Source organism: Podospora pseudoanserina, chromosome 4 (genome assembly GCF_035222485.1).
Source record: "Podospora pseudoanserina strain CBS 124.78 chromosome 4, whole genome shotgun sequence".
Lineage (NCBI taxonomy): Eukaryota > Fungi > Ascomycota > Sordariomycetes > Sordariales > Podosporaceae > Podospora > Podospora pseudoanserina.
In genome coordinates, this window is record NC_085923.1 from 2,392,729 (window position 1) to 2,416,742 (window position 24,014).

The 24,014-nt window shown below is 53.9% G+C and overlaps 11 protein-coding genes across 11 annotated transcripts; 6 read left to right on the forward strand and 5 right to left on the reverse strand.

The window, feature by feature from the left end:
* Nucleotides 1–885: 885 nt before the first annotated feature.
* On the forward strand, nucleotides 886–3,163 carry QC764_0067560 (uncharacterized protein; the record flags this gene model as incomplete). Its single annotated transcript, XM_062940595.1, has 2 exons — nucleotides 886–1,954; nucleotides 2,251–3,163. 2 exons carry the CDS (start codon nucleotides 886–888, stop codon nucleotides 2,964–2,966), a joined length of 1,785 nt encoding a protein of 594 aa, XP_062800596.1. The 3' UTR covers nucleotides 2,967–3,163.
* Nucleotides 3,164–3,329: 166 nt separating this feature from the next.
* On the reverse strand, nucleotides 3,330–6,311 carry ACF2 (endo-1,3-beta glucanase; the record flags this gene model as incomplete). The annotated part of the gene is made up of 2 exons (XM_062947090.1): nucleotides 3,330–4,316; nucleotides 4,404–6,311. The coding sequence occupies 2 exons, from the start codon at nucleotides 6,309–6,311 to the stop codon at nucleotides 3,330–3,332; spliced, it is 2,895 nt and encodes a 964-aa protein (XP_062800597.1).
* Nucleotides 6,312–7,564: 1,253 nt separating this feature from the next.
* QC764_408000 (uncharacterized protein) lies at nucleotides 7,565–9,817 on the reverse strand. Its single transcript, XM_062947089.1, has 2 exons — nucleotides 9,550–9,817; nucleotides 7,565–9,475 (listed from the first exon to the last, which is right to left on the reverse strand). Exons 1-2 carry the CDS (start codon nucleotides 9,686–9,688, stop codon nucleotides 7,749–7,751), a joined length of 1,866 nt encoding a protein of 621 aa, XP_062800598.1. The 5' UTR covers nucleotides 9,689–9,817; the 3' UTR covers nucleotides 7,565–7,748.
* Nucleotides 9,818–10,234: 417 nt separating this feature from the next.
* QC764_407990 (uncharacterized protein) lies at nucleotides 10,235–11,170 on the reverse strand (the record flags this gene model as incomplete). Its single annotated transcript, XM_062947088.1, has 1 exon — nucleotides 10,235–11,170. The coding sequence occupies one exon, from the start codon at nucleotides 11,168–11,170 to the stop codon at nucleotides 10,235–10,237; it is 936 nt and encodes a 311-aa protein (XP_062800599.1).
* A 318-nt stretch (nucleotides 11,171–11,488) lies between these two features.
* Nucleotides 11,489–11,992, forward strand: QC764_407980 (uncharacterized protein; the record flags this gene model as incomplete). Its single annotated transcript, XM_062947087.1, has 1 exon — nucleotides 11,489–11,992. The coding sequence occupies one exon, from the start codon at nucleotides 11,489–11,491 to the stop codon at nucleotides 11,990–11,992; it is 504 nt and encodes a 167-aa protein (XP_062800600.1).
* A 330-nt stretch (nucleotides 11,993–12,322) lies between these two features.
* QC764_407975 (uncharacterized protein) lies at nucleotides 12,323–13,581 on the forward strand (the record flags this gene model as incomplete). Its single annotated transcript, XM_062947086.1, has 2 exons — nucleotides 12,323–12,419; nucleotides 12,473–13,581. 2 exons carry the CDS (start codon nucleotides 12,323–12,325, stop codon nucleotides 13,579–13,581), a joined length of 1,206 nt encoding a protein of 401 aa, XP_062800601.1.
* A 336-nt stretch (nucleotides 13,582–13,917) lies between these two features.
* QC764_407970 (uncharacterized protein) lies at nucleotides 13,918–14,790 on the forward strand (the record flags this gene model as incomplete). Its single annotated transcript, XM_062947085.1, has 1 exon — nucleotides 13,918–14,790. One exon carries the CDS (start codon nucleotides 13,918–13,920, stop codon nucleotides 14,788–14,790), a length of 873 nt encoding a protein of 290 aa, XP_062800602.1.
* Nucleotides 14,791–14,945: 155 nt separating this feature from the next.
* Nucleotides 14,946–16,019, reverse strand: QC764_407960 (uncharacterized protein; the record flags this gene model as incomplete). Its single annotated transcript, XM_062947084.1, has 1 exon — nucleotides 14,946–16,019. One exon carries the CDS (start codon nucleotides 16,017–16,019, stop codon nucleotides 14,946–14,948), a length of 1,074 nt encoding a protein of 357 aa, XP_062800603.1.
* A 530-nt stretch (nucleotides 16,020–16,549) lies between these two features.
* QC764_407940 (uncharacterized protein) lies at nucleotides 16,550–20,878 on the forward strand. Its single transcript, XM_062947082.1, has 2 exons — nucleotides 16,550–19,321; nucleotides 19,377–20,878. The coding sequence occupies exons 1-2, from the start codon at nucleotides 18,932–18,934 to the stop codon at nucleotides 19,563–19,565; spliced, it is 579 nt and encodes a 192-aa protein (XP_062800604.1). The 5' UTR covers nucleotides 16,550–18,931; the 3' UTR covers nucleotides 19,566–20,878.
* Nucleotides 16,694–18,614, reverse strand: NDH51 (NADH dehydrogenase [ubiquinone] flavoprotein 1, mitochondrial; the record flags this gene model as incomplete). The annotated part of the gene is made up of 3 exons (XM_062947083.1): nucleotides 17,968–18,614; nucleotides 16,924–17,911; nucleotides 16,694–16,863 (listed from the first exon to the last, which is right to left on the reverse strand). The coding sequence occupies exons 1-3, from the start codon at nucleotides 18,301–18,303 to the stop codon at nucleotides 16,694–16,696; spliced, it is 1,494 nt and encodes a 497-aa protein (XP_062800605.1). The 5' UTR covers nucleotides 18,304–18,614.
* Nucleotides 20,879–20,893: 15 nt separating the features above from the next.
* Nucleotides 20,894–22,654, forward strand: QC764_407930 (uncharacterized protein; the record flags this gene model as incomplete). The annotated part of the gene is made up of 1 exon (XM_062947081.1): nucleotides 20,894–22,654. The coding sequence occupies one exon, from the start codon at nucleotides 20,894–20,896 to the stop codon at nucleotides 22,652–22,654; it is 1,761 nt and encodes a 586-aa protein (XP_062800606.1).
* Between the last annotated feature and the right edge of the window lie 1,360 nt (nucleotides 22,655–24,014).

Genomic DNA, 24,014 nt, shown 5'->3' on the forward strand with positions numbered 1-24,014 from the left:
CGCCCTCGCTCGAGCCGCATCCGAATTAGTACTGCACGATGCACCACTCCGACTTGGGACGGCTGAATGAGTTGAGTGACTGCTGAGTGGCTGCAGCATTCGGCACTCGGAGGTCGTTTTGTGCCGATTTATTTCTCTCTCGACTCTGTTCGTCATGGACTCGGGGAGGGACGAAAAGCTCAGAGCTTTGGGCTTCAGATCAAGGGACATCAGCACTCCAGTATCTCCTCGACCTTGACGGCTATGATTTCCCTTTCCCGGAAATCTCATCTGATCTCTCGGCACAGATCTAGAACCCGACAGGGAGGACACCCGAATACAACACTGCTGCTGTTGCTACTGCGCTAGGCCGGCGAAGTGCCTACCGTAATTGGCCTTGGCGTTTGCCGCCCGCCTGGACATCTGACGTGCACGTCAGGTCACGGTTGACAGGGGGAAGGGATAAAGAATAAAGAGCTTGACACGCCCGGGTTTTTTTTGGTTTTTATTTTTTTATTTTCTGCTTGGGAACAAGTCATAGAATATACTCCCGTCTTTGACGAAAAGATTGTGACGTTTTTGAAATGCGAGTGTTTTTTTTTTGTCAACTCTGATTAGAGAGTTTAGACGCGAGACCAGCAAAACACCATTGGTTGATGGTGGTGTGAGCATCACGATCCTTGGCACGACTTGAGACGATTGGACTTGAGACTTCGATTTGAGTTACTCGGTTTGCTTTACGACAAGGAATCAGATTGACGATACTCGAGCATTGCGTATGCAAGCGTGCCGACACAGCAACAGCTGAACTCTCATCTCAACCCAACTGACAGCCTTGCCAGGCTCGTCTTCACTTTTGACTTCAACATCACCACACCCTCTCGATATCTTCCATCAAACCTCAAAATGGCCGACAAAGACAAAGAAAAAGACGCCATCACCACATCCTCCACCAAGCCACCCTCCACCTCCTCGAAATCCCCTGACCGAGCCCCCTCCCCACCCCCTATCCAAGCCACCGCCGCCGCCCTCCCCTCAGATGCCGAAAAGCCCCCAACACCACCCCGAGACGACTCCAACATGATCTACCCCACCGGCCCAAAACTCTACCTCATCATCTCCTCCCTCTGCCTCTCCGTCTTCCTGGTAGCCCTCGACCAAACAATCATCGCCCCAGCCCTCGGCGCCATCACGACCGAGTTCTCCTCCGTGAGGGACATTGGCTGGTACGGCGCCGGCTACCTCCTCACCACCACCGCCCTCCAGCCCTGCTACGGCTCCCTCTACCGCATGTTCTCCGTCAAGTACACCTACCTCGTCGCCGTCTTCATCTTTGAAATCGGCTCGCTCATCTGCGCCATCGCCCCCACCTCCAACGCCTTTATCGCTGGGAGGGCCGTTGCCGGTATGGGCACCGCGGGTCTGTTTTCGGGATCGATTGTGATTTTGAGCTACACCTTGCCACTGAGGAAACGGCCGGCCGCGTTCGGGCTGATAGGAGGGATGTGGGGGATCAGCTCCGTCGCCGGTCCGTTGCTGGGGGGGGCGTTCAGTGATGCGCCCAACCCGGGGTGGAGGTGGTGTTTCTACATCAACCTCCCCATCGGAGCGTTCGCCATGGCGGCGATATTCTTCTTCCTCAAGATCAACCGGGTTGATAACCCTGAGGGGCTCACGTTTCTGGAAAGGATCTTGAGGCTTGATCTGGCGGGGACGGCGATGCTCATCCCGGCTGTTATCTGCTTGTTGCTCGCCCTGCAGTGGGGCGGGACCGAGCACGCCTGGAACAGCTCGGTGATTATTGGGCTGTTTGTCGGGTTTGCGCTGATGATTGGGGCTTTTGCTGTGATTCAGGTTTGGAAGGGAGATAGGGGGACGTTGCCGCCGAGGTTGTTCAAGAATAAGGATGTTGTCTGCGCGATGTTGTTTGCGTTTTTCTTTGGGGCGGGGTTTTTTCCTTTGGTTTATTATCTTGGTAAGTTTCCTTTTTTATTTTTTTAAATTTTCTTTTATTTTATTTTTTCTTTATCTTGTTTTTGGGCGTTTTTTTGATTATTTTTTTTTATTTTTTGGATATTTTTTAAATTTTTGTATTCTTTAAAAAAAACCTTTTGTTATTTACTTTTATTTTTTGTTATATTTTTATTTTTTTTGTATGTTTTTTTTTATGTATTTTTTTTATTGTTATTTTTTTATCTTGTGTTGTTGTTGTTGTGACAGTATCTACATCTATTCAGGGGCTCAGGGGGCTAACTCTCCATTTCAACCAAGCTCTCTACTTCCAAGCTGTCCAAGGCGACACCGCCGTAACAGCCGGCATCAAACTCCTCCCCCTCCTCATCTCAGTCGTCATCACCTCCGTCGCAACCGGCGGCCTCGTCACCGTCGTCGGCTACTATAACCCCTTCATCCTCCCCTGCATGGTCCTCTTCGCCACCGGCGCGGGCATGATCACCACCTTCTCCCTCACCACCCCCTTCAGCGCCTGGTTCGGCTACCAGGTCCTCGCCGGCCTCGGGATCGGCGTCGGCTTCCAGACCGGGGTTCTGGTAGTCCAAAACGTCATGCCCCTCGAGTGGATCCCCGTCGCCACGGCCTGCATCCAGTTCTTCCAGTCCATCGGCGGCGCCATCTTCATCGCCGTTGCGCAGGCAGTCTTCCAGAACGGCCTCATTGACACCTTGGCTAAAGACGCGCCTGGCCTGCCAGCGGAACTGTTTCTCAATATTGGCGCCTCTCAGGTCAGCCAAGTGGTCTCCGCCCCTCCCCCCGCTGGGCTGGGGAGACCAGATGATGTGAATATCGTCTTGAACGCCTACCTCCAGGGGTTGAGAAACACGTATTACATCGCCGTTGGTTGCGCCTGTGGTGCCTTTGTGGCGGCGTGCGGTCTGAGTTGGAAAAAGATTCAACGGCATAAAGCCAAGGCAGCGGATGATTCAGAGGGAGGAGGAGAAAAGAGCGCCGTGGTTGTTCCTGCTCACTAGAACCACCCACCACATAGACAAAAGACAAGCATTATGGCTTGTCTACCATGATGAACATGTATCTATGATACCCACTTCACAGCCACTAATCCAACTCGATAATAATATTCGACATATTCATATTGTATATACTTCTGTCCATATCCCCCCAACAAAATAAAATACATGAGAATAAGTAATATATACTTTGTCCAAAACACAAAAGCAAAACCCAAACTCCCATCCCAATCCAACAATGATGTGTGTGTATCCTTCAAACCACCAAGCGAAAAAAAGTAGCAACAAAACTAAACTCCCTTCGCCTCAACTCTTCATCTCTCATCCCTCATCCCTCACATCTCACATTCTCTTCCATCCCATCACTCACAACCCCCCAAGCGCCGCACAATAAGCCAGATACCAAGTCAAACTCGCCCCCCCGTCCAACCACTCCCCCTTAAACTCCCCTCCCCTTCCTCCCCCGCTAAAAAAGTCATACCCCCCCCTCGGATCAATCGTCCCATAATTCCCCATCAAAATCCCCTTCCACCCCCCAGTGACCTGCTCCGCCCTCCCTCCCGAAAAGTACGCATCCCACTCCTCCCTCACAAACTCCTTCCTCCTCACCATGGGCGTGTGCGGCAACAGAGGCAGCATGTGAATCCCCTGCACATACTCAATATTCGTCCCAAAATACGTCGTGTGGTCCACCTTGTTCTCAAACAAAATCCCCGCAACCTTGTTCCCAATAAAATTCTTCGGCTGCACCGTGTTGCTCTCGGTGTACAGGTAATACGAGTTCAGCGACCTCGCCTGCACAGCCAGCATCAGATTCCCCCTCGCCGCCAGGTTCTGGTCGCCGCTCACCGTCCCCCACATCTTGAGCGCGTACGACGCCATCGTGTCCTCCGAGCTCGACTCCTGGTCCTTGCCGTCGAGCGTGTCGAACAGCCCATGGGCCCAGCTGTGGCCGTGGTACCAGTCAAAATTCCTCCACACGGGGAAGTACTGGTCCGCCGCGCTCGGGTTGGCCACGTCCCGGACCAGCATGTTGACGTAGGCCTTGTTGGCCGGGATCCAGGAAGGATCGAGATGTCCGATGATCGCGGCGGTGAGGATGAAGTACCCGTAGTGGAAGTGGTGGTCGTTGTAGTAGGAGTTGCCAAAGTCGGCGCCAGAGTTGCCCGTGACGTAGCTCGCCGAAGAGACAACGCCTCCCCAACCGCCCTCGTACACAAGCGGGAACTGCTGCCTGTTCTCGGCGAACCGTGCGAACGCCTGCTTGAGCTGGTTCAGCGCCGTCAACGCCAGCGCCTCGTCACCAAGCATGTCCCGAATAACCAAGATGATGCTAGCAAACTTGGCCAACGCCTATTTCACCCGTTAGCACCCCTTTCCTCTTCACCAGCCAGTATCGGAAAGAAGAAAAAGGGGAAAAAAAAAGAACAAAAAACTCACCTTCCCACTGAAATACATCGAATTCTGATCGCTCTGCTGCAGCATATCCTGGCTCACCTCCTGCAACGCAACCCCCTTCACAAAACTCCTCACCCCCTCGCTCAACCCCTTCACCTCCCCCGCCTCGGGGCTCCATGGCAAAAACCCAATCCCCGTCGGCAGCTCCGTCTCCACCATGGTCCAGCTGTCCGCCAGCACCAGGTACGCTACCCCCTTCGTCGGCGTCTGCAGCTTCACCCCCGTCACCTTCCCCCTCGTCCCATCATCAAAAGAACTCAGATGATGCGGCAGCGCAAACTGCGCGACAGGACTCTGATACATCCCCTGCTTCCTAAACCCAAACCGATACGTCCCCGTCTTCCCATTCACCCCCCCGCTCAGGTCAACCCCCACCGCATACGTCCCACAAGCCTGGTCGTAAACCTTTTCCGACTCCCCATCGCTCGTCTTGGCAACCTGAACGATGCCATAAAACGGCCCCGTCGACTCCGCCCTTCCATTGTTCACAACCTGCAAGTTCAAGGCCTCCCCTTTCGTGTGATAAGCATACACCAACCACGTCGTCCCGTCCTCCAAATGCAGTCTATACTTGACCACCCCCTCCTTCGCCTCCTTGGACGCCCTCGTCACGGTCTTGAAGAAGATCCCCGTCTGAACCACCGGCTGGCCCCCGTTGTACACCGCCGTCACGAACCCCGCCCCCTGAACCAGCGGGAACTGGATCACCGCCTGGCCCCCCTCTCGCGCCCTCAAGCTCACCAGGCTCGAAAAGTCCGTCAGGTTGTCACTAGTCAACACCGTCCCCGGCCCGAGCTCCTTCGCGCTCAAGCACACCGAGTGGATCCCAATAGGATTGATGTAATACCTCGCCGCTCCCGAACCAGGGTCGTTCTGCCCGTACACCCTCTGGCTAGCATCGACATGCGAAATGGCCATGCCCCACGTCCCCGAGGCACCACCTCCCCTCGCCCAGGTGACACTGTAGGGAAACAGGTAACTAGGCGAGGTCTGATTCCCCAAGAAGAAATTATTGTAAAACTTGTTCGTCCCAATGGGGCCAGCCGACTTGATGCCGATCCTAGGGGCGGGGTGGTCCTTCCTCTGGGGGATCTGAGACGGGGGCGGGTCCGTAGAAATCGGCGCCGCGAAAATGTTGGGGACAATCATGCTGACCGTTTCCGAGGGCGCGGACGGCTGATCGGTCGGAACCGACGCCGTGGCAGAGATGAGCTCTGTCGGAGACGGGATAGGGGAAGTAATAAGCGGTTGAGAGGTAGGGTACCCGCTCGACGGAGCGTCGGTAGGAATGGTGCCTGTGTTGGTCGACTCGATAGGAACGTCCGTGGGCAGGATCTGAAGCGTTCCCGAGGGGTTGACACTGGTGATGACACTGACAGTGGTGGTGTCACCGAGGTCAGTTGTCGATGTTGGTTGCGTGCTGCTGGTAGGAGAAGCTGGCTTTGTGACAATCTCAGGGGTTGGTGTCACTTCAGGGGCGACCTCGCCCGAGCCGGTGCTGCTGGCAGGTTGTTGACCAGAAGCGGGACTCGTCTCGTCTGAAAAGAGAGTCGTGTCCCCGTCAGGACTCTCCTCGGAAACGGCCTGGATAGTCTGCTCCGCCTCCGCCCCCGAATCAGAACGTGTGCTGATGATGACCGAAGGACGTTCCGTTGTCCACCCAGGCGATCCAAAGGGGATAGAGTGGCTCCTCTTGCTGGCGGTAGAAGAGCTCGAATCTCCTGTCACCGCCACGCAAGCACTAGTAGCAGCTGCCGGTTGACCCTGAGCAGTGACGGTAACCGTCCTCCAGATCGGGAACCAAGGTCGTGGGTACTTCCGGCCGTCTGGTGGTGGGACAGCTAGGACGACCTGAAGTAAGGTCAGCCACGCGAACAAGAAAAACCTCATCTTGGTGGTATCCATCCGCTCCACCATCGGTTGTGAAAGAATGGAGATGTCGGATATGTTGGAAAAAAGAGAGAGGGAAAGAAAAGGAAATAGTCCTCGAAAAAGCCAGTGGTGGTTGACAGCAGAGTCCCAACCTGGCTATAAATGATGGAGAAAACAAAAAGTAGCAGTGATAATAATAACAAGGATGCTTTCCCGTCTGGAAAAGATGTCTTCCATGTGCGTCACTTGGGCTGGAAGACCCAAAACAAGAAATAGTAACAAGCGGTCTCTCCGTCACTGGTATGTGTAGAGAGAGACAGATATGATACAAGCGAGATGATGTTGTGATGGTGCGGGATAGTGAGTGTGCTGTCTTTGTGGAGGAGGACCCAGAAAAAAAATGAGACATTGGACCTCATACCTATTCGTTATATATATATATATATATATATATATGGAGTCTCTATGTTTGCGTGTTGTCGTTGAACTGTGAGGCTGGAATGCTTCGCGGTGGAACCGAGAGTCAACGGAATGGCTGGAGGCAAGGTCCTGGGTTTCAGCTGGCCAGCGAGACAGCTCTAGAAGGGCGAGAATGACTCGATTCAGAAGGATGAGGGCGTCGTGGGCGGTTGTAGATGATGAAATTCGAGTGATCCAGGTATTTCGAGGGTTTTAGGTGGCGCTGTGGGAGGTGGCGGCGTGTAGTGATGCTGAAGGATGACGGTCGTCCAGAGCTAGATTATTGTAAACACGGTCAACAAAATAGAGTTGCGGCAGTCAATGATGATTTGCAGATGAAAGGTAACATTCCACTCGTCTCCCGAGCGGGAGTGGAACTTCTTCTTTGCGTGCTCTTGGTGCCTTCTCTCTCATCGGGCCTGGAGTGGAGCTACTATTTGTAGATTCGCGAGGAAGGACGTCCCTGTCAGGCGATTCCCGAGCTGGTGGGGATGCGGATACGTCAGGGATTCAAGCTGCAACAGCTGCCATGTGGGAGGTTGGTATCACGACTTCAGACGGCGAAATGAATAAGAAAAATCAGACTCTTCACCAGATCACTCCTTCGGAAAACATAATGACTAAGGCCCAGCCCAGACGCCAAGCCTGCAATGCCCAGGATTCCGAGAGAGAGAGAGAGAGAACATTTCAAGTGATCACCTCCCAAGGAAAAAAGAAAAGAAGAAAAAGGTTGGGGCCGGAATGCTGGATGGTCACCTCCATCTCGAGTGTTGATGTTGATGAGATGGAAGAAGAAGAAGGGTGCAAAAAACATGTGCGTGTTGCTGGTGACATTCATAGGATCAACGAGGGGTCAGGTTGGTGGTGGAAGCTTCCTCTAGCAGTAATATCTCCCGAGTTATGGGGTAAGGGATACCAACAGTGCAGTCGAGCTGTCTGTAACGATGCAATACTATTGTTGCAGTGTCTTGTTGTACATTGTGAGCTCTCACTCTTTTACCGACCCATAGAGTTGTATTTGCTTGTCACAGGAGAGCTCCTTGTGATAGGCTTTGTCACCCTCTCCAACCCAGTTAACCTCATCTTTCCCCTCACCAAAACCGGGCTCTCGGGCCTTTTAATGCTGCTCGAGCGCAGTGTGGTAGTCCCAGGCTCACACTTGTCTTCTTCTTGCAGCTGCTGATCAGACTGGGAATTTTGGGAATTTTGGGAGTTTTTCTCCACGAGAGCTCTCCTAAAACCCTGCCTTTCCAAACCTGTGATCCGGGCCTGACTGGGATCAGAGCTGTGCTGGCCCTGTTTCCGTGGTTCTAGCCCAGCGGCGCGATAATGGGTATTTGGTTGTTTCTCAAGGTCTCTGCTACGTTGCCTTTCAAGACCAGTCTTGTGACCAAGGTCTCCTGTACGTTGACTTGCTGCTCTCTCGAGGCCAGTTTTATAAGGGCGGCTGCCGGTTGATATCACAGTGGCGTCTTCTGTCATGTCTTGCCTCTTTGGCCTGCTCGTCCTTTCCAGGCCGGTTTTTTGGGACCGACAAGCAGATGCAGGCGCCTGTTCGATCGTTCGGGAGCTCCTCTTTTCAAGACCAGTTGGCCGTGTTGTGCTCAGCGTCGTGTCGTCTGTGGCCTCCAATATGCTTGATTTCTCCAGCCCAGTCTTTCGGTGTTTGATTTCACGGACTGCTGGCCCGAGCTCTGCTTTCCTCAATAAGGTGCGTCTTTCGAGACCAGTCAACCGGCTTGTGCTCAGAGCTGTATCATGGTCAGCAACCTCCAAGATGCTTGTCTTCTCCGGGCCAGTCTGGCGGGATCGAAGACTGCTAGGTATCGGATCCTGTGCTTTTGACCGAGTGCTTCGTCGTTCCAGTCCTGTTCTAAGCTGACTGTGACTTCCCGACATCGTCTCATCAAGATCTGGTCGCTCCAGCGGTTGCCTAAGCCGGGCTGCCGGCCGTCCTCCATCACCAACCGACGGACGCCGCGGTTCCAATCCCGTCTTCCGCCGACAACGGTCAGGGCTGCCGGACTCGTGATACAGCACTTCCGCTCTCGTCGTTGCTCGCCGCTCGAGTCCTGTCCGGTGATGGTGAGAGTGGCGGCCATCCGTCGCCACCTCCGCCACCAGCACACCACCGCTCTTCGTGCCCTTTTCCAAACCGGTCTTGCGAGAGACCCGTGATGGCCTACCCTCTCCCTCCACCACTGTGTCTTCCTCGAGCTTCCTCCTCTTGCTTTCCCGCTCGAGCCCCGTCAGCTTCGATTTCTTGACTCTTCCTTCTTCTTCCCTCCTGAGCTTCCTGACCTCCTTCGGATCAACCACCCATGGTCGGCACAAGACCTCCTTCCTTAGCAAGGCAATCTTCTGCCAAAATACTGCCTCCTGCTCTGTCGTGCGTAGATGGGTGATCTTCTCGGCGCGAATTTGCCTCACATCGCGGAAGACGGATATGCCACCTTTGATGTCGATTACGTGGCCGATATCAATTGGCCCATCGGTTTTAGGAAGAGGCTTCCCATCGGCTGAGGTATCGGGGTCTCTAGGGTTTTTGTAGTTGGTAACGGCTGGGTACTGGGGCGGGGTTGCGACAACACATTCAATGGTCGCACCGCTGCTGTCGTCAATGGTGTAGATTATCCTGTGGGCAAATTCTTGTATGGCGACCACGACGCCGGCAATGCGCGCCCATTTTATGGGATGGTTGAGGTAGAAGTAGACATCTTGGCCTGGAGGGGAAGTTGGGTAAGCGACTGTACGAGGAGGCTGCTGACTGCAATTGTTTGCGACAATTGGTACACACCTTCGAAACCCGGGTTAAATGTCAAGGCTGCAATGTCTGTTGCCTGCAAGTGACACCAACGACCTGCTGTTGGCGACAGGTGGAAGCAGAACTGCGGGTAGAACTCCAACTCTGGTGACGCGCTGCCCGAGTCGGCCATGGTCGATGTGGTAAAAGATGTAGATGGCTTCACCCAGCCTGGCACTATCCCTTGACCCGGTGCCTGATCAAAAGGAGGTCGATGCGGCACGCACGCCCAACGTCATTGTTCAATGCCGGCAAGACGCGTGCCATTTTCCAAGAGCGCGCCGCAGGACAGAAACCAACATTTGCCAAGCCCAGATTGGTTGGCCAGGTGACGCCACCTGGCCAATCACAGCCCACCACTTGCCCTGGCGCAGCATATCTACCAGATGACTGACTGACGATGCCCTCCTTGATTAAAGAAATTCAAGACATACATACATGAGATCCAACGTCATGGGACTGGCGAGATCGGCCCGAAGTCTGGGGAAGTGGTCTCGTGTGCAGGACCGCGTTGAAAGAAAAAAGGCATCGCAGTGTTCTGCGGCTGATGTTGATTGTTCCCGTACAATAACCTACATGTGAACGCCTTGCTTATGTCCTGAATAGCATACCCATACCCGATGATCATTAGACGCCCAGCTCCCATGTTCCATCCTTCCTGGCGAACCGCATCAAGCAACTAAGCCTTCCTCTTCTTGGCCTTCTTCATCATATCCGCCTGCAGCTTCTGAAACGCCTCCTCATCGACATCCGGCTCCTCCACCACCCTCTTCTTCCCTTTCTTCTCTGGCTTCGCCCCATACTTCTCCGCCAACTGATCGAACATGTTCATCCTATTCTTCTGATTCCTCTGAATCAGCGCTGCCAGCCCTGCCTGATCATCCTCCTTCTTCCCGCCCTTCTTCCCCTTCCCAGTCCCCCTCAGTTTATCATACACGCCCAATTCCTTCGCCAGTTCATCCGCCTCCTTTTCTTCCTTCTTCGCATTCTTCTGCCTTTGCTGTCGTGACTTTTTTGTCTCCCTGGTATAGTTCTTATAAGCCTCCACCTCCCCTTGTTCGATCGCCTCGTCAATTATCTTCCTGAACCTCTCATCATCCTCGATAACATCGCTCAGCATCACACTCTCATACACCCCGTCCATATCACCCTCAAACTCCTCGTATGCCGCTAGTAAATCCTCCTTCTCCTCTTCGCTCCCCTTGTATTTCTCGCGGAACGCCTCGATGGCCTCTTCGGAGATGGCATCTTGGTATTGTGCGGCGTAGAACTCTGTCCAGCTGAAGCCTTCCGAGTCTACGACTGCTTCAGAGGTCGAGCCGGTTTCATCATAGCGCTTCCGACGGACGGGATCGGAGAGGATGGCGTAGGCAAATGCGATTTCGTGGAACTTTTCCTTGGCAGAGGATTGATTCTCGGGAGTGGCTTTGTCGGGGTGGTGCTTTAGGGCTGATTTTCGATAGGCAGACTTTATTTGATCGAGGGTGGCAGTGCGCTCGAGGGAGAGGACCTCGTAGGGGTCAATGCTTGGGGGCTCGTCGGTGGTGAGGTCGTCGACTCTGTCGTCGTCGGACTCGAAGTCGGAGGGGAGGACTGGGCGTTTTGGGCGGGGCATTTTGAATTGTGATGGGAGACAAAGAACTATTGTGATGTCTTGAATTCGGTTGTCTGCTCCTGATGGTGGAATGTTTAATGGATTCCCAGCACACGTCGCGTCGCGTCAGCTGTCGGTGGTGGGATGTACACGGTGTCGCACATGCTATCTGCACTGTAACATCTGCTGCTGCCAAGCTAGATCTCAGGTGCCCCTCCAAGCTACCTGGTATCTTCCCCAATCTTACACTGACAAGCTGGAAGCTATCACGGAGCATCTCCTCCTCCCAGCCTCTCTTGCCAGCCAGAAAAAAACAATAATTAATGCAATAGCCTCAACATGACCGACATCCAGCCCGCTGACCACAATGGCTACATGCAGCTCGCGCTGGAGCAAGCCAAGAAATCACCACCAAAACCCACAAACTACCGGGTTGGTGCTGTCATCGTGGATACAGCCTCCAACGAGATCCTCGCAACTGGTTACACCTTGGAGCTTCCGGGTAACACCCATGCCGAACAGTGCTGTCTCTTGAAGCTGGCCGAGAAACATGGTGTCTCTGAAGAGAATCTGGGAGATGTCTTGCCGACAAACCTGGCCTTGTACACCACAGTCGAGCCATGCTCCAAGCGGCTGAGCGGGAACCTCCCCTGTGTGGAAAGAGTCAAGAGGCTGGCGGGTTGTATCAAGACAGTCCATGTCGGTATTTTGGAGCCCGAGACCTTTGTCGCCGAGAATACGGGCAAGAAGAGTCTCCAAGATGCAGGCATTCAAGTTGTTGCCGTTGAGGGCTTCGAGAAAGATATCCTCGAGGTTGCCACGGCCGGACATATCAAAAGCTGACCGGGCCAACAAGGACTTATACTCAGACCAGCTATCTCACCAATCAGACTTGCGGGCTATTTCTTCTTCCTAGCATGGGAATCATAAACAATGGACCAGGAACTGTCCCGCATTTCAAACAAACAATGACGAGACAGGTCTCAGTCTCACGCCTCGGTGTTGGCATGGGGGAAGCAATATCACCACGGCTGCATACCAGTCTCACTTTTGATGATACCCACCCACCACGTCGAGATCAGAGAGGAACGATACTATATATAAACCGCGTTTCACCACCTTTTTGTCTATTCCTGCAATGCTGTTGTTTTCTGATGTGTGGTTATCGTCAGAATGAAGGCATCGTGGCATACGCAAACACTGCTATGGGCGGCAACCACCACAGCCCTGGTAGCCCGTGATCCTGAGCCATATCATTATCAACCATGCAGTAAGTGCCCTCACTTCACAAATTTCAAACAACCGCTAATCTCCACACCTCAGCTGGGGATTACTGCTACGACGTCTCTTCTCTCGAACCACGATTCTTCCCTGAGCTGGAGTCTGAACGCCTCCGAATCTCCTACGGCCCCTTCACCACCCCCCCATCTCACGAGAACAACGGCCATTTCAAAACCTACTTCCGCACCAACCCCCCATGCTACGACTGCTACCTCACGGCCGTCAAAGCTACCCTCCAGTACCCCAACGGCACAACCGCCAACACAAACACCTCCCTCTGGCTGCACCACGTAGCGATCATGAACCTAGTCAAGTCCTCCACCACCTGCCCAGACGGAGCAGAGATCGTATTCGCGAGCGGGAATGAGAGGACCGAGGCAAAGATCTCGCTTGATGGGACGGTATCCGCGGGGTATTACATCAACCCCCACGATCTGTTGTTCCTCTTGCCTGAACTGATGAACACAGCCCACATCACACAGGAAGCGGTCATTGCAGTTGATTATGAGTTTGTTCCTTTGTCTGATCTGTCTGTTGAGGCTGGGATGAAGAAGGTCACGCCGGTATGGCTGGATGTAGATGGGACTTGCTCGCCTGATGCGGGAGCTGTCACGGTGCCGAGGGGGGTAGGGGAGAGGTTTAGTCTGGAGATGGAGCCGGCTTGGAGGAGTGATATAAGTGGGGATATTGTGTATGTCGTGGGGCATGTCCACGATGGGGGGACGGGGGTGGAGGTGAGGAGGAATGGGGGGGTTGTTTGTGATGGGAGGGCGAAGTATGGGGAGACGGAGGGGTATATCTCTGACGAAGGTCATTCAGGAGGCTACGGGTATGGAGATGATGGTCATGTTGATAGAAGGCAGTGGAGAGCTCTAGGGAAAGGGAAGCGCAGGGAGAAGAAAAAGGGAAAAGGCAAGGGGACAGTGCCTGATAATGAAGATGGTGACGAGGAGCTTTCCACTCCTCCGAGACAGGGTCTTCACATCTCCAGTATCAGCACTTGCACCCTCCCAGGCCGGATGGAGAAGGGAGACGAGTGGACTGTTGAGGCGAACTATGACTTTACGAAGCACGCGCCGATGGTACACGGGGGAGGGTTGGCGCCGGTGATGGGGATAAGTCTGATGTATGTTGTAGAAGATGGGCAGTGAGTTTCGAGTTCTAGATTCCCAAAAGCATCGAGATACCATAAGGTACCTATGCAAGGAACATGTTCCTGCTTACATATTTGATTGTGACTGATCTACACAACCAACTTGGCAGGCAGTCAGCACCAACACAATACAATGATACAACCATCATCAAAAGTACCATATCCGCGAGAAACGATTGGCCAGCCAGAAACTCAAGACCGACTCGTCCAACCACATTCTCACGCCTCATGATCCTCACAGCCACATTTCCTCTCTCATATATCCTGAGCACCCCGCTCCTCCTACCCATTGTTCTCAAATCCCACCATCTCCCAGTTCATTACCACCACCAACATGATACCCCTAAGCAACCCAATCTGGTACATCCTCGAAAACTACATCTACGCCCTCCCCACTCCCCCCCCTCGCATCCGCACAAAACCCCTTGAAGTAATCTGCGTCGGCCTCCCCAGAAGCGGCACCGAATCCCTCCAGCACGCCCTCCTCACCCTCGGCTACGACCACACCTACCACGGCTGGGACATCATCTACGAAGAACCGAACTACGCCCAAGAATGGGTCAAGCTCTGCCGCAAGAAATGGTTCGGCCCCCCTTCCGGCCGCACAACCTTCACCCCCCTCGACTTTGACCCCCTCATCGGCCACTCCACCGCCCTCACCGACGCCGCCGCCTCCGTCTTCGCCGCCGAGCTCATCCAAGCCTACCCCTCCGCAAAAGTAATCCTCAACCACCGCCCGGACGAAGACGCCTGGCACAACAGCATCTCCACCACCATCGCCCGCGGCGAGTCCCTCTGGCACCTCTGGCTCATGTCCTGGACTTCGGGACCCTGTTTCTGGAGCTGGCACGTCTATCTCCGTTTCATGTGGCCCGGTTTGTTTAGGTGTTTGGACGGGAATGTGGAAAGGGGTGTCAAAGGAAATGGGAGGTGGGTGGCTAGGGAACATTACGCCATGGTTCGGGGGTTGGTACCCAAGGAGAGGCTGCTGGAGTGGAGCGTGGAGGATGGGTGGGGGCGGCTTTGCGAGTTTTTGGAAAAGGAGGTTCCGAAGGAGGAGTTTCCTCATGTTAATGCTGCCAAGGGGTGGGTTGGGCATGAGAGGAGGTTGGCGAGGAGGTATATACTGGGGGCGTTGAGGAATGTGGGGGTGGGGGTGGCGGTTGTGGTTGGGTTGTGGTATCTTTACAAAGAAATATTGGGTTGAGGGTGATGATGGCTGTTTGAAAGTTTTGGTGCTTGATCATGTTCGACCATGATGTCTATATCCTGCTGCCTTATTCTACCACCCCCTTGTGACCTCCCTGTGATTACGCTGTCCACGTATATATATACACCATCCCTTCCACCACCTCCTCTCACTCACTCACTCTTCGGCTTAGCCTTCGCCTCCCCCTTCGCCTCCGATTTGGCAACACTCTCCCCGCACTTCTCCCAAACCTCCAACCCCGTCAACCACGTACTCGCCAACATCAACGCCGACACCACCCCCGTCGAAAACGGCACCCACCCCACCGCCTTCCCCGGCACAGCCATATCTAACACATCCGCCACCGCCCGTCTCCCCGCCTTATACCTCGTGTCCAACAACTTGTCCAACTTTGTCCGTAACTCCTCCAACTTTTCCTCCCCAACCCTCACCCGCCCCAACCTCATCTCCTGCTCCCTCCATTGCTGCTGCTGCTCCTCCCACCCCCCGTGCCCCCCCTTCGACCTGCTACTCGTCTGGGGAGGAGGGGGCTTCACCAGCGTCGGCCCTGCGGCACCTCTCTCCCTCCTCACCTCCTTCTCAAGGTGCCTCACCTCCCTCCTCGTCTGCGCAATCTCGGCCCCCAACCTGCCGACCTTCCAACCCCCGGCGAGAACAGCCAGAATCAACGCAAAAAACCACATCCTGTTCCCTTCCTTCATCACCTTCCTTGCAAGCTCCCTGCCCCAGACCCCCAGCCCGTCGACCTTGAGCTCGTCAACGAACGTGGCCGTCTCAGCACAGTAATAGACCCCGTTGAAGGATTTGCTCAGTATCTCTAGCCATTTCTCGATGCCGACGCCGCCTAGGAGGAGGCCGACTGCCAGCCCGGCTTTGGCCTTTGCTGCGCCCGAGGATGGTGGCTTCCCTTCCGCTTTCGACTTTGCCGAGGCCTCGATGTATTTATCAAAGGCTTGGGAGAAGGACTCTAGGAAGCGGAAGAGGCGGAAGTAGCGCCGCCCCAGGGAGAGCCGGGATTTGAGTTCGGTAAGGGTGAGTTTCTTTCGAGGGGAGAGGGTGCGGGGGATTTTCTCGGCGGGGAAGCCGAGGAAGGGGAGGAGGGCCAGGGGGAGGGAGGGGTAAGAAAGTAGAAGCTGGGTGAGGGATTGGAGGAAGCGGAGGGTGCGTTCGAGGCCGTAGGCGTCGGTGGAGAATTTGATGAATTGGTGGAAGGTGTTTTGTGACATTTTGAGGGAAGGGAGGGGATCGTCACGGGGGTGGGCGGTAAGAATCGGTTGTGTTGTGTCGTGTAATTATTGTGATGGCTTGTTTTGGACGTGGTTGTTGTGAGATGTTGTTCTGATGGTGGTGAGAGTGAGACGTGAAGTGTGGGTGATTCAATGTCTTGGCGGTGTATCTTTTTACGAGAGCGAGATGGGCCGGGCAAGCTGTTCACTCATGAAAAGTATGCGTGTCCTTGGCAAGAACTAAACGGTCGTCCTAAAGTCGGTATCAAAAGTAAAGTTGAGATGAAAAAATGCTCAGGTCTCAAGAAGAATCGCGTCGGTGAAAAACAAAATCGACAAATCGTGAGATGAGCTGTCAGGTTTCAGGCACAAATGTCGCTCCATTGGGTGGCTGGTTTTTGCTGTTTATGGTTGGTGCATTTCCTAGCGCGCATCCGTTCAGCTCCCTCGAATCAGCCCCTGACTCCTGTGGCAAGGGATAAACACACGCAAATGTTCAAACACCACATGTATTCGTTGCCTTCCATATGCCCCCTAATCTTCAAGTAAATACAACACCGCCCAGCGAAAGAATGATGCACATGTACACAATGGCTGCAACAAATTCTCTCTCAATTCCAAACTTCATGCCTCCTTTTATCTAAGGCCTCCCACCAGCTGTACACTCTATACCCTTACATACCAGGAGAGACAAGCACACCCTTCTCCCTAGAGTCACGCTTCCACCCACCAGCAAGTGCCTCGCCACCGTTCTCCTGAGCAAACTTTTGCATGCGCGCCTCAAGCTCTGGCCTGAAGTGGCGGATAAGACCCTGGATAGGCCAGGCAAAAGCCTCACCCAAAGCTAGGAATTGGGTCAGCAAAAAGTAGTTATTTATCAATCAGGAGAAGGGAAGAAACATACCGCAAATGGTGTGACCCTCCACCTGCTTGGTCAGCTCCTGCAACATGTCAATCTCACGCTCGCGACCCTGGCCCTTCTCGAATCTTTGCATGATCTGCTCGGTCCACTTGCTGCCTTCACGGCAAGGAGTGCACTGGCCGCAAGACTCGTGGCGGTAGAAGTGGCTGAGACGGGAGATGGCGCGGACAACATCGGTGCTCTTGTCCATGACGATGACAGCAGCGGTGCCGAGACCGGACTGGCTGTCCTTCAGGGCATCGAAATCCATGAGCTGGTCGTCGCAGACGTGCTTGGGCAGGATAGGGGTGGAAGAACCACCGGGGATGACAGCCAGGAGGTTGTCCCAGCCGCCACGGACACCGCCGCAGTGCTTGTCGATAAGCTCCCGGAGAGGAATGCTCATCTCCTCCTCGACTGTGCAGGGGTTGTTGACGTGACCGCTGATGCAAAAGAGCTTGGTGCCCTGGTTGCGCTCACGGCCGAAGCCGGCGAACCAGCTGCCACCACGACGGCAGATGGTAGGGGCAACAGCAACAGTCTCGACGTTGGCAACAGTGGAAGGGCAACCGAAAAGACCGACAGCGGCAGGGAAAGGAGGCTTCAACCGGGGCTTGCCAGGCTTGCCCTCAAGAGACTCGATCAAGCTGGTCTCCTCACCGCAGACGTAGGCACCGCCACCACGGTGAACGTAGACATCAAAGTCATAACCGGAACCGCAGGCGTTCTTGCCAATAAGACCGTCGGCATAAGCCTCGTTGATGGCGTTTTGGAGAACGGCAGCCTCGTGGATAAACTCTCCACGAATGTAGATGTAAGCAGCCGAAGCGTTCATGGCACGGCCAGCGACCAAGCAGCCCTCCACCAGCTTGTGGGGGTCCTTGCGCATAATCTCGCGATCCTTGCAGGTTCCCGGCTCACCCTCATCGGCGTTGACAACCAGGTATCTCGGTTTGTTGTCCTTGTCCCAGTCCTTGAAGTTCATGAACGACTGCATAACAGCGTTAGTAAGCTTACTTCTTCTGTCGTCCAAAGCTCCAAACGCACCCATTTCAGACCCGAGGGGAAACCAGCACCACCACGTCCGCGGAGGCCGGAGGCCTTGATCTCGCCAATGATCCAGTCGTGGCCCTTGAGGAGGATCTCCTTGGTCTTGTGCCAGTCGCCCATCTTCTTGGCGCTCTTGAGGTCGGGGGGGAAGCGGCCGTAGAGGTTCTGGAAGATGCGGTCCTGGTCGCGAAGGCCACCATAGGTACGGCTAGGGGCAGCGCCGTCCTGGACGGTAGCGAACGAACGGCATTGTTGTTGCGTCGTGGCGGCCGCGACAGCGTTTGTGAGGGTCTTGGCCGACGCCTTGGTGGGCGCAGCAGTGCGGGACAACATGTTGGTATAGATTCGTGTCTCTGCTCGGCAGAGACAGAGGGAGGCGGAATGCCAGTGGGCCGGGGCCGGGGGGGGTGGTGGGTTGAGAAGAGGGAGAAGAGGTCGTCGAGGGGTTCGTTCGTTCCTGGGGACGACCACGACGAGGGAGGTTGAGGTTGGCCTGTGGCTCAATTGAGCGATTGTGAGCGGCTTCTTTGAGATTTGGTTTCGCAACGTCGATGATTGGCTGAAATTTACCGGGATGTGGCGGGCAGGCACTTGGGCCGCCTGTGGCGAGAGCTGCCAAGATCGCTGACGCAGTGTGGGGGAAGCTGTTCGCTGAAGAGCTCCGAGAGCTTCAACAAAAAGTTCCCTGAACAACACCATCTCTTTGTCTCGACAAACCATCGTCAGCCTTGCGCTCCAGCCTCGACCGTCCGCCCACAACGCCCTCCGGACGAGGAGCTGCGTGTGGCTCTAGTTATCAGTCAATGCTATATTGTTTTGGTCCAGCTACCACTCCCTTCCTTGCACCTACGTATACTGTGCCATGCGCCCAAGCTCTCGACAATCTAGCAGTGTCAGCCTTGGCCAGTGATCAACACCACCAAACATCACCACAAAACAAAACTCTCGACTTTTAGCAAAGATGTCTTCCAAACGCCACTCCATCCTCCCCGCCGTCTCAGCAGGCCCTAAACCACCAGTCCACTTCTCCTCCTCCATCACCATCGCCGAATCGGCCCTCCTCACCGGTACAAACCTCATCACCATCTCTTCCGAGTCCGTCATCCACCCCCGCGCCAAACTCGACTCCCTCGCCGGGCGCATCACCATTGGCCGTCGCTGTGTGGTTCACGAGCGCACCATGATCGGTGCCATTGGAACATCGGGCAAAGTAACCGAACAAGCCGTGACCCTCGGAGACTACGTGACCGTCGAAGTGGCCGCCTCCATCGAAGCTGGTAATACCATCATCGGGGAGGGAACCACAGTTGGAGTTGGCTCAAAAGTTGGGGCGGGCGCGGTAATAGGAAAGGTCTGTTTCATCTTCCCACAGGTAGACACAGAGGAGATGCTGACAGGCAAACCAGCATTGCACCCTAACCCCCCACACCGAAGTCCCAGCCGGCGAGGTCATCCCCGATTTCACAGTCATCTATTCCAACGGAATGAGGAGGATAGACAAGCGAGGGGTGGCAGACCTGAAGAACAAGGGGCAGGCGAGGCAGATTGATGTGCTGAGGAGGATGATACCCACTAATCCGGCCAAGTTTGCCTGATTACTTCTTTTTTTTGTTGTTATACATGATGAGGTTTTTTTTTTTTTTGCTAGGGTACAATACCCGTTGTGATGATCATGGAAATGGAGAATGCCCGTTCGCATTCAGCTTCTGTCTTTGGGCGCATTATTTTCACGACCTTGAAAGAAACCAAAAAGAAGGCCACCCAAGAGAAGAGAAGACAAGGCAGCCCTGAGTGCGATGGAACTGCCCTTTTATCGAAACGAGCAGTGTTTTGACTCGGCTACTTATCACGGAGGTCCGGAAGTGGAATGGATAAGGTGTATAGGGCATGACACGACCTCGGTCACTTGGAGATCATAGCCTCTTGCTGATGTTGTTTGGTGTGATGAAAAATGAACAAATAACTTTGGTCTCTACTTCAGCTGGAGCCTGCTATAACTCTATGGCGAGGGGTGTCAGGGGAAAATCAACTTTCTCATCCCACAATCCCATGGTTTTTTGGAGCCCAAGAAAAGCCTTGACTGATTATTTTATTTTAGTACGGTCTACTTGCCGGCCTCGTTCCGGCAACAGGATCAGGGCTTCATCATGCCTTCATCAGGGTTAGGTGTAGCTTGCAACGTTTCACATTGTCCACGTGTCTTAAAACAGACTGGCGAAGGCATATATCTCTTACCGTTCACGACCTAGGTAGGTATCTGGGTTGGCAGGTGGGACCAGGAAGCAAATCGACTTTGGCAACAGCCCGATTGCTCTCTCCCCCAGGTTGTACTTGTCTCCATAACAGAAATCATGCCTGCACCCACTTACATCACATGTTTGATTAGAGTCTGGGACCAGAGCTGGAATTGTGTCAGTTTTCACAAATCGTGCAAGTTTCCATCCGGACAGTCTTTGTTATTGTGGGTTTCTTCACTTCTCAGTCGCTGTGGAAGGAAAAACCAGTCAGTCTCGGCCTTTGGCATCTGTGGCCGGTCCCGGAAGGACAGCTGCCTTCCCCGGCCGACTTCCGTCGGAACAAGCTTCCGCAAGAGACATTGAAGCTCGCAGCTGCTGGGAGCCGTCTCGAAAGGCACCAGGGCATGCAATCTGGCCCATCATGCACAATCCTCAACCATTCGGGTGCGATTCCCTAGCAGGGGGGCCAGAACCCAAGTAAGCGTAAAGGCACCGTCAGCCCTACCGCCCTGCTCATGCACATCATCTCTTCAGACCCCGATCTAATCGGCTCTTTTGACCTCACCTCCAGACACTCACCATGGAGGCAAACCACGACATAGAGAGCATGGAAATGTCGGAAAACCGAAGAAGTCAGCATGAAAGGGCATTGGAAGCAAACAGGGACGGGGTAGCCCAGTACTCGTATGAGACTGCGGGACTGTTGCTATAATACCGGCATGTTCTCGGCCGCCGTTGCTTTCATAGGTACCAGCCCACCACCACACACCTTTCTCATCCATCAGTCCCCTCACCCTCGGTCGGGACACTGGCAAGAGCGGAACAGGCCCAGCGGAAACCACTGCTGTCTCCCCTCGTCCAGCCGCCGGCTCAGACCACCGCACGCTTTGAAAACGATGGCTTCTACTCCAAACCAAAGCTCGGTTTTTCTGTCAGGCCACAGAAGAGCACGAACCAGACAGCTCATCAAGAAGCCTTTCAAGAAAATATTCATAAAGTCAATTTTGTTATCTGCGTTTACCCAGCAGCAACCACCACCATCACCACCACCGAGCACATCTTTTGCATCTTCATCCTCCCACCAACACCGAGATCCGACTCCTCCTCCTCCCCCTCGGTCGTCGCCTCACTCTCGACCCACCAGCCGACGATCTTCCTCCACCACCACCACCATCACCACCACCACCAGCAGCCAACTTATCTGGAGACTCTCTGACGACACCCTCTCTTGTTCCAGCCTACAGCTAGCAGCACATTTCAACACAACCACCCAGCTATCCGACTTTTGCACCATTCCACTCTCGCCTTACCTTTACCAAGAACAACAACAGAATATCATCACGCCCTCCAACGACAGCCACCCAAGCCCCTTCTCCACACCTCACCACCACCACCACTACTACTACTCCACCGAGCATTCCCACACCAACAACCACTTCTACGTCACCACCATGTCTGGCAGCAGATCCTCGTCCCTTCCCCCAACCCCCTCGGGTTCCATGCCCATTGAACAGACACCCGCCTTCCAGAAACTTCTCCCCGTCGAGCGCGCACGAGCATTCATCCACTCTGTCGTGTTTGAAGAAGACGAGGAGCTGTCCGAGGAAGAGAGGGAGCACATCACCATCAAGTGCGAAAAGACATGGACGGACCTGCTGAAGCTGGGGAATTTGGACGAGAAGGAGGGGACAGAGGAGTGTCAGAAGTTGGTGCGCGCGCCGGTGATTGGGGAGGGGATTTGTCACAAGTTGTGGAAGAGGCTGGCGGCGATTTCGAGGAAGGGGGGGTACACGAATGAGGCGTCTGGTTTTGAGGCGATGAGGAAGAATTTGGTGGTGGAGGGCAAGGCGAGGCGGGAGGAGAAGAAGAGGGAGAAGGAGGAGAGAAGGAGGGAGAGGGAGGGAAGGAAGGGGGTGGAGGGGTTGTTGGATTCGTTGAAGCTGAGCCCGAGGAGGAAGGATAAGGAGGGGAGCGGGAGCGGGGAGCGGGATGAAGGGGAGGGGGGTGGAGAGCAGGAGGGAGAGGAGGGTTTTTGGCAGGCTCCTGAAACGTATACACCAAGGATTGCGCCGCCCGAGATGGAGGCGAAGGACACGCCTTGTCCGCCTGGGTTGTTGGGTTTGTTGGAGGGGGACGATGATGAGATGGCCAGATGGGATCAGGCTGCCTATCATGGGAGGGTAGGGGTGCTGAACCGGGAGATTGAGGAAACTGTTGGGGGGGACGAGGAGGAAGAGGCTGTCAAGAACGCTGAGGATAAAAATAAGCGGAAGGCGGCCGAGGCGAAGGAGGGGAGCAGGTCTTGTCGGCCAAAGCTTACTAAGAGCAAGAGCTGGATTGGGAAGATAGCTAGCATGGGGGAGAAGGTTTCTTATGGGTTGGGGGTTGCAGGGCTTGCTGGGTCTAAGGGTCCGAAGGATGATAGGAGTAGGAAGAAGTCTATCTGAAGGTTGGAGAGATTAACGGCAAGGGAGTTTTGTAAGTGAGGTGTGGTGTGAATATGGTTTGTTTGGGGAGGTTGTTGGAAGCGTGGGTTGGAGGGTTTGTGGGGGAAGGAAAATAGCGGTTTGAGAGAGTATTCATCAGCGTGGGTTGATGAAAAAAAAGTTTTGATTTGTTTTTTATGTTTGAGGTTGCAGCTTTTGGCCAGTGATTGTGAGGGCTGTGATTGGTGATGTGTTGACATGGAGTAGGGGAGGTAATCAATGTGGGAGCACGTGAATGAGCGGGAAAGAGGGAAAAAATTGTGTGGGCGGTTAGACGGACGGAGGGCCAATTGATAGTGGGAGGGAGGTCCGAGATTGGGGGGTTCTTGTGGTAGACTAGGCAGCTATGGTCAAGCTTCAGGATCGGGCAATGGTTGAGCATATTGATGAGGCCATGGCTGGAGCGGGGAAGGTAGAAATATACTTTGCTGCGAGGGTTTCATGGGATCATAAATTTCATGAAGGTTTGAGCTTTATGAAGAGTCTTGAGGCAGGCCCTAAAGTTTGACGTGTATTGTTTAGTAGGGCCCCTGCGTCCCGGAGCAAAGACACCAGCTGGGGAAGTGTAGGCAGGTGGGGGACAACCGGCCCACAAGTTAATCGAGACTTGCAAATAACTACAGAGCACCTTTAATACACAACTTTATCCCCAAATACTAGCATTATGAAGTCCAAAATAATATCAATTATCAAAGGCTTTTGGAAGGACTTCCCTTGAAAATCTTCAGGGGGTTTGGTGGTGATATAGATGATATATTGTAGGTTAAAATTGATGGTTTCTGTGTTAGTGCCGCTTTTTGATTTGTCTGGTGTCTTCGATTACTTTGTAGGCTAGGTGGGGGTTGGTTATGTCACCACCTGGAAAGAAACAGCCAAGCCGTCCAGATGGGGGTTTTCGCCTCATTGACCCCACTTATTTATCTGGGGTAGACCCCACTTGGATGAATACGATTGGGTTTTTGTGAGATCCCTGTTGAGTGGTGATGGGGTAAGATAGACGTCAGGCTTAAGAATTCCATCCCATCCCAGCGCTGGTTTCACTTTTTCGACTTTTTGAAAGATTTGTTTGTTTATTGACAAGAGGTTGTTGTGTTGAACAAGAGGATGTTTGTTCAGGCCGGCGATTATTGCGTTTGATCAACTGCAGCCGACAAAGTTATTTCCAACTTGGGACCTGAGAGAGAGAGAGAGAGACAGAGAGAGAGAGAGGAAATTGTATTCGAACGGAAAGCGCAGAACGACAGAACCCAGGCCTGGGGATCAGTTCGCCAAGAACAAATTCAACTTCCCACAGGAGAAGGAGGAGGAGGAGGTTTATTTA

Bases quoted from the DNA above. Each gene is read 5' to 3' on its own strand.
- QC764_408000 (XM_062947089.1), bottom strand. From the start codon at position 9,688: ATGGCCGACTCGGGCAGCGCGTCACCAGAGTTGGAGTTCTACCCGCAG. The intron at 9,476-9,549 runs GTGTGTACCAAT...CTTCCCCTCCAG, and splicing joins ATTTAACCCGGGTTTCGAAG to GCCAAGATGTCTACTTCTAC.
- QC764_407940 (XM_062947082.1), top strand. From the start codon at position 18,932: ATGTCTTCCAAACGCCACTCCATCCTCCCCGCCGTCTCAGCAGGCCCT. The intron at 19,322-19,376 runs GTCTGTTTCATC...CAGGCAAACCAG, and splicing joins CGGGCGCGGTAATAGGAAAG to CATTGCACCCTAACCCCCCA.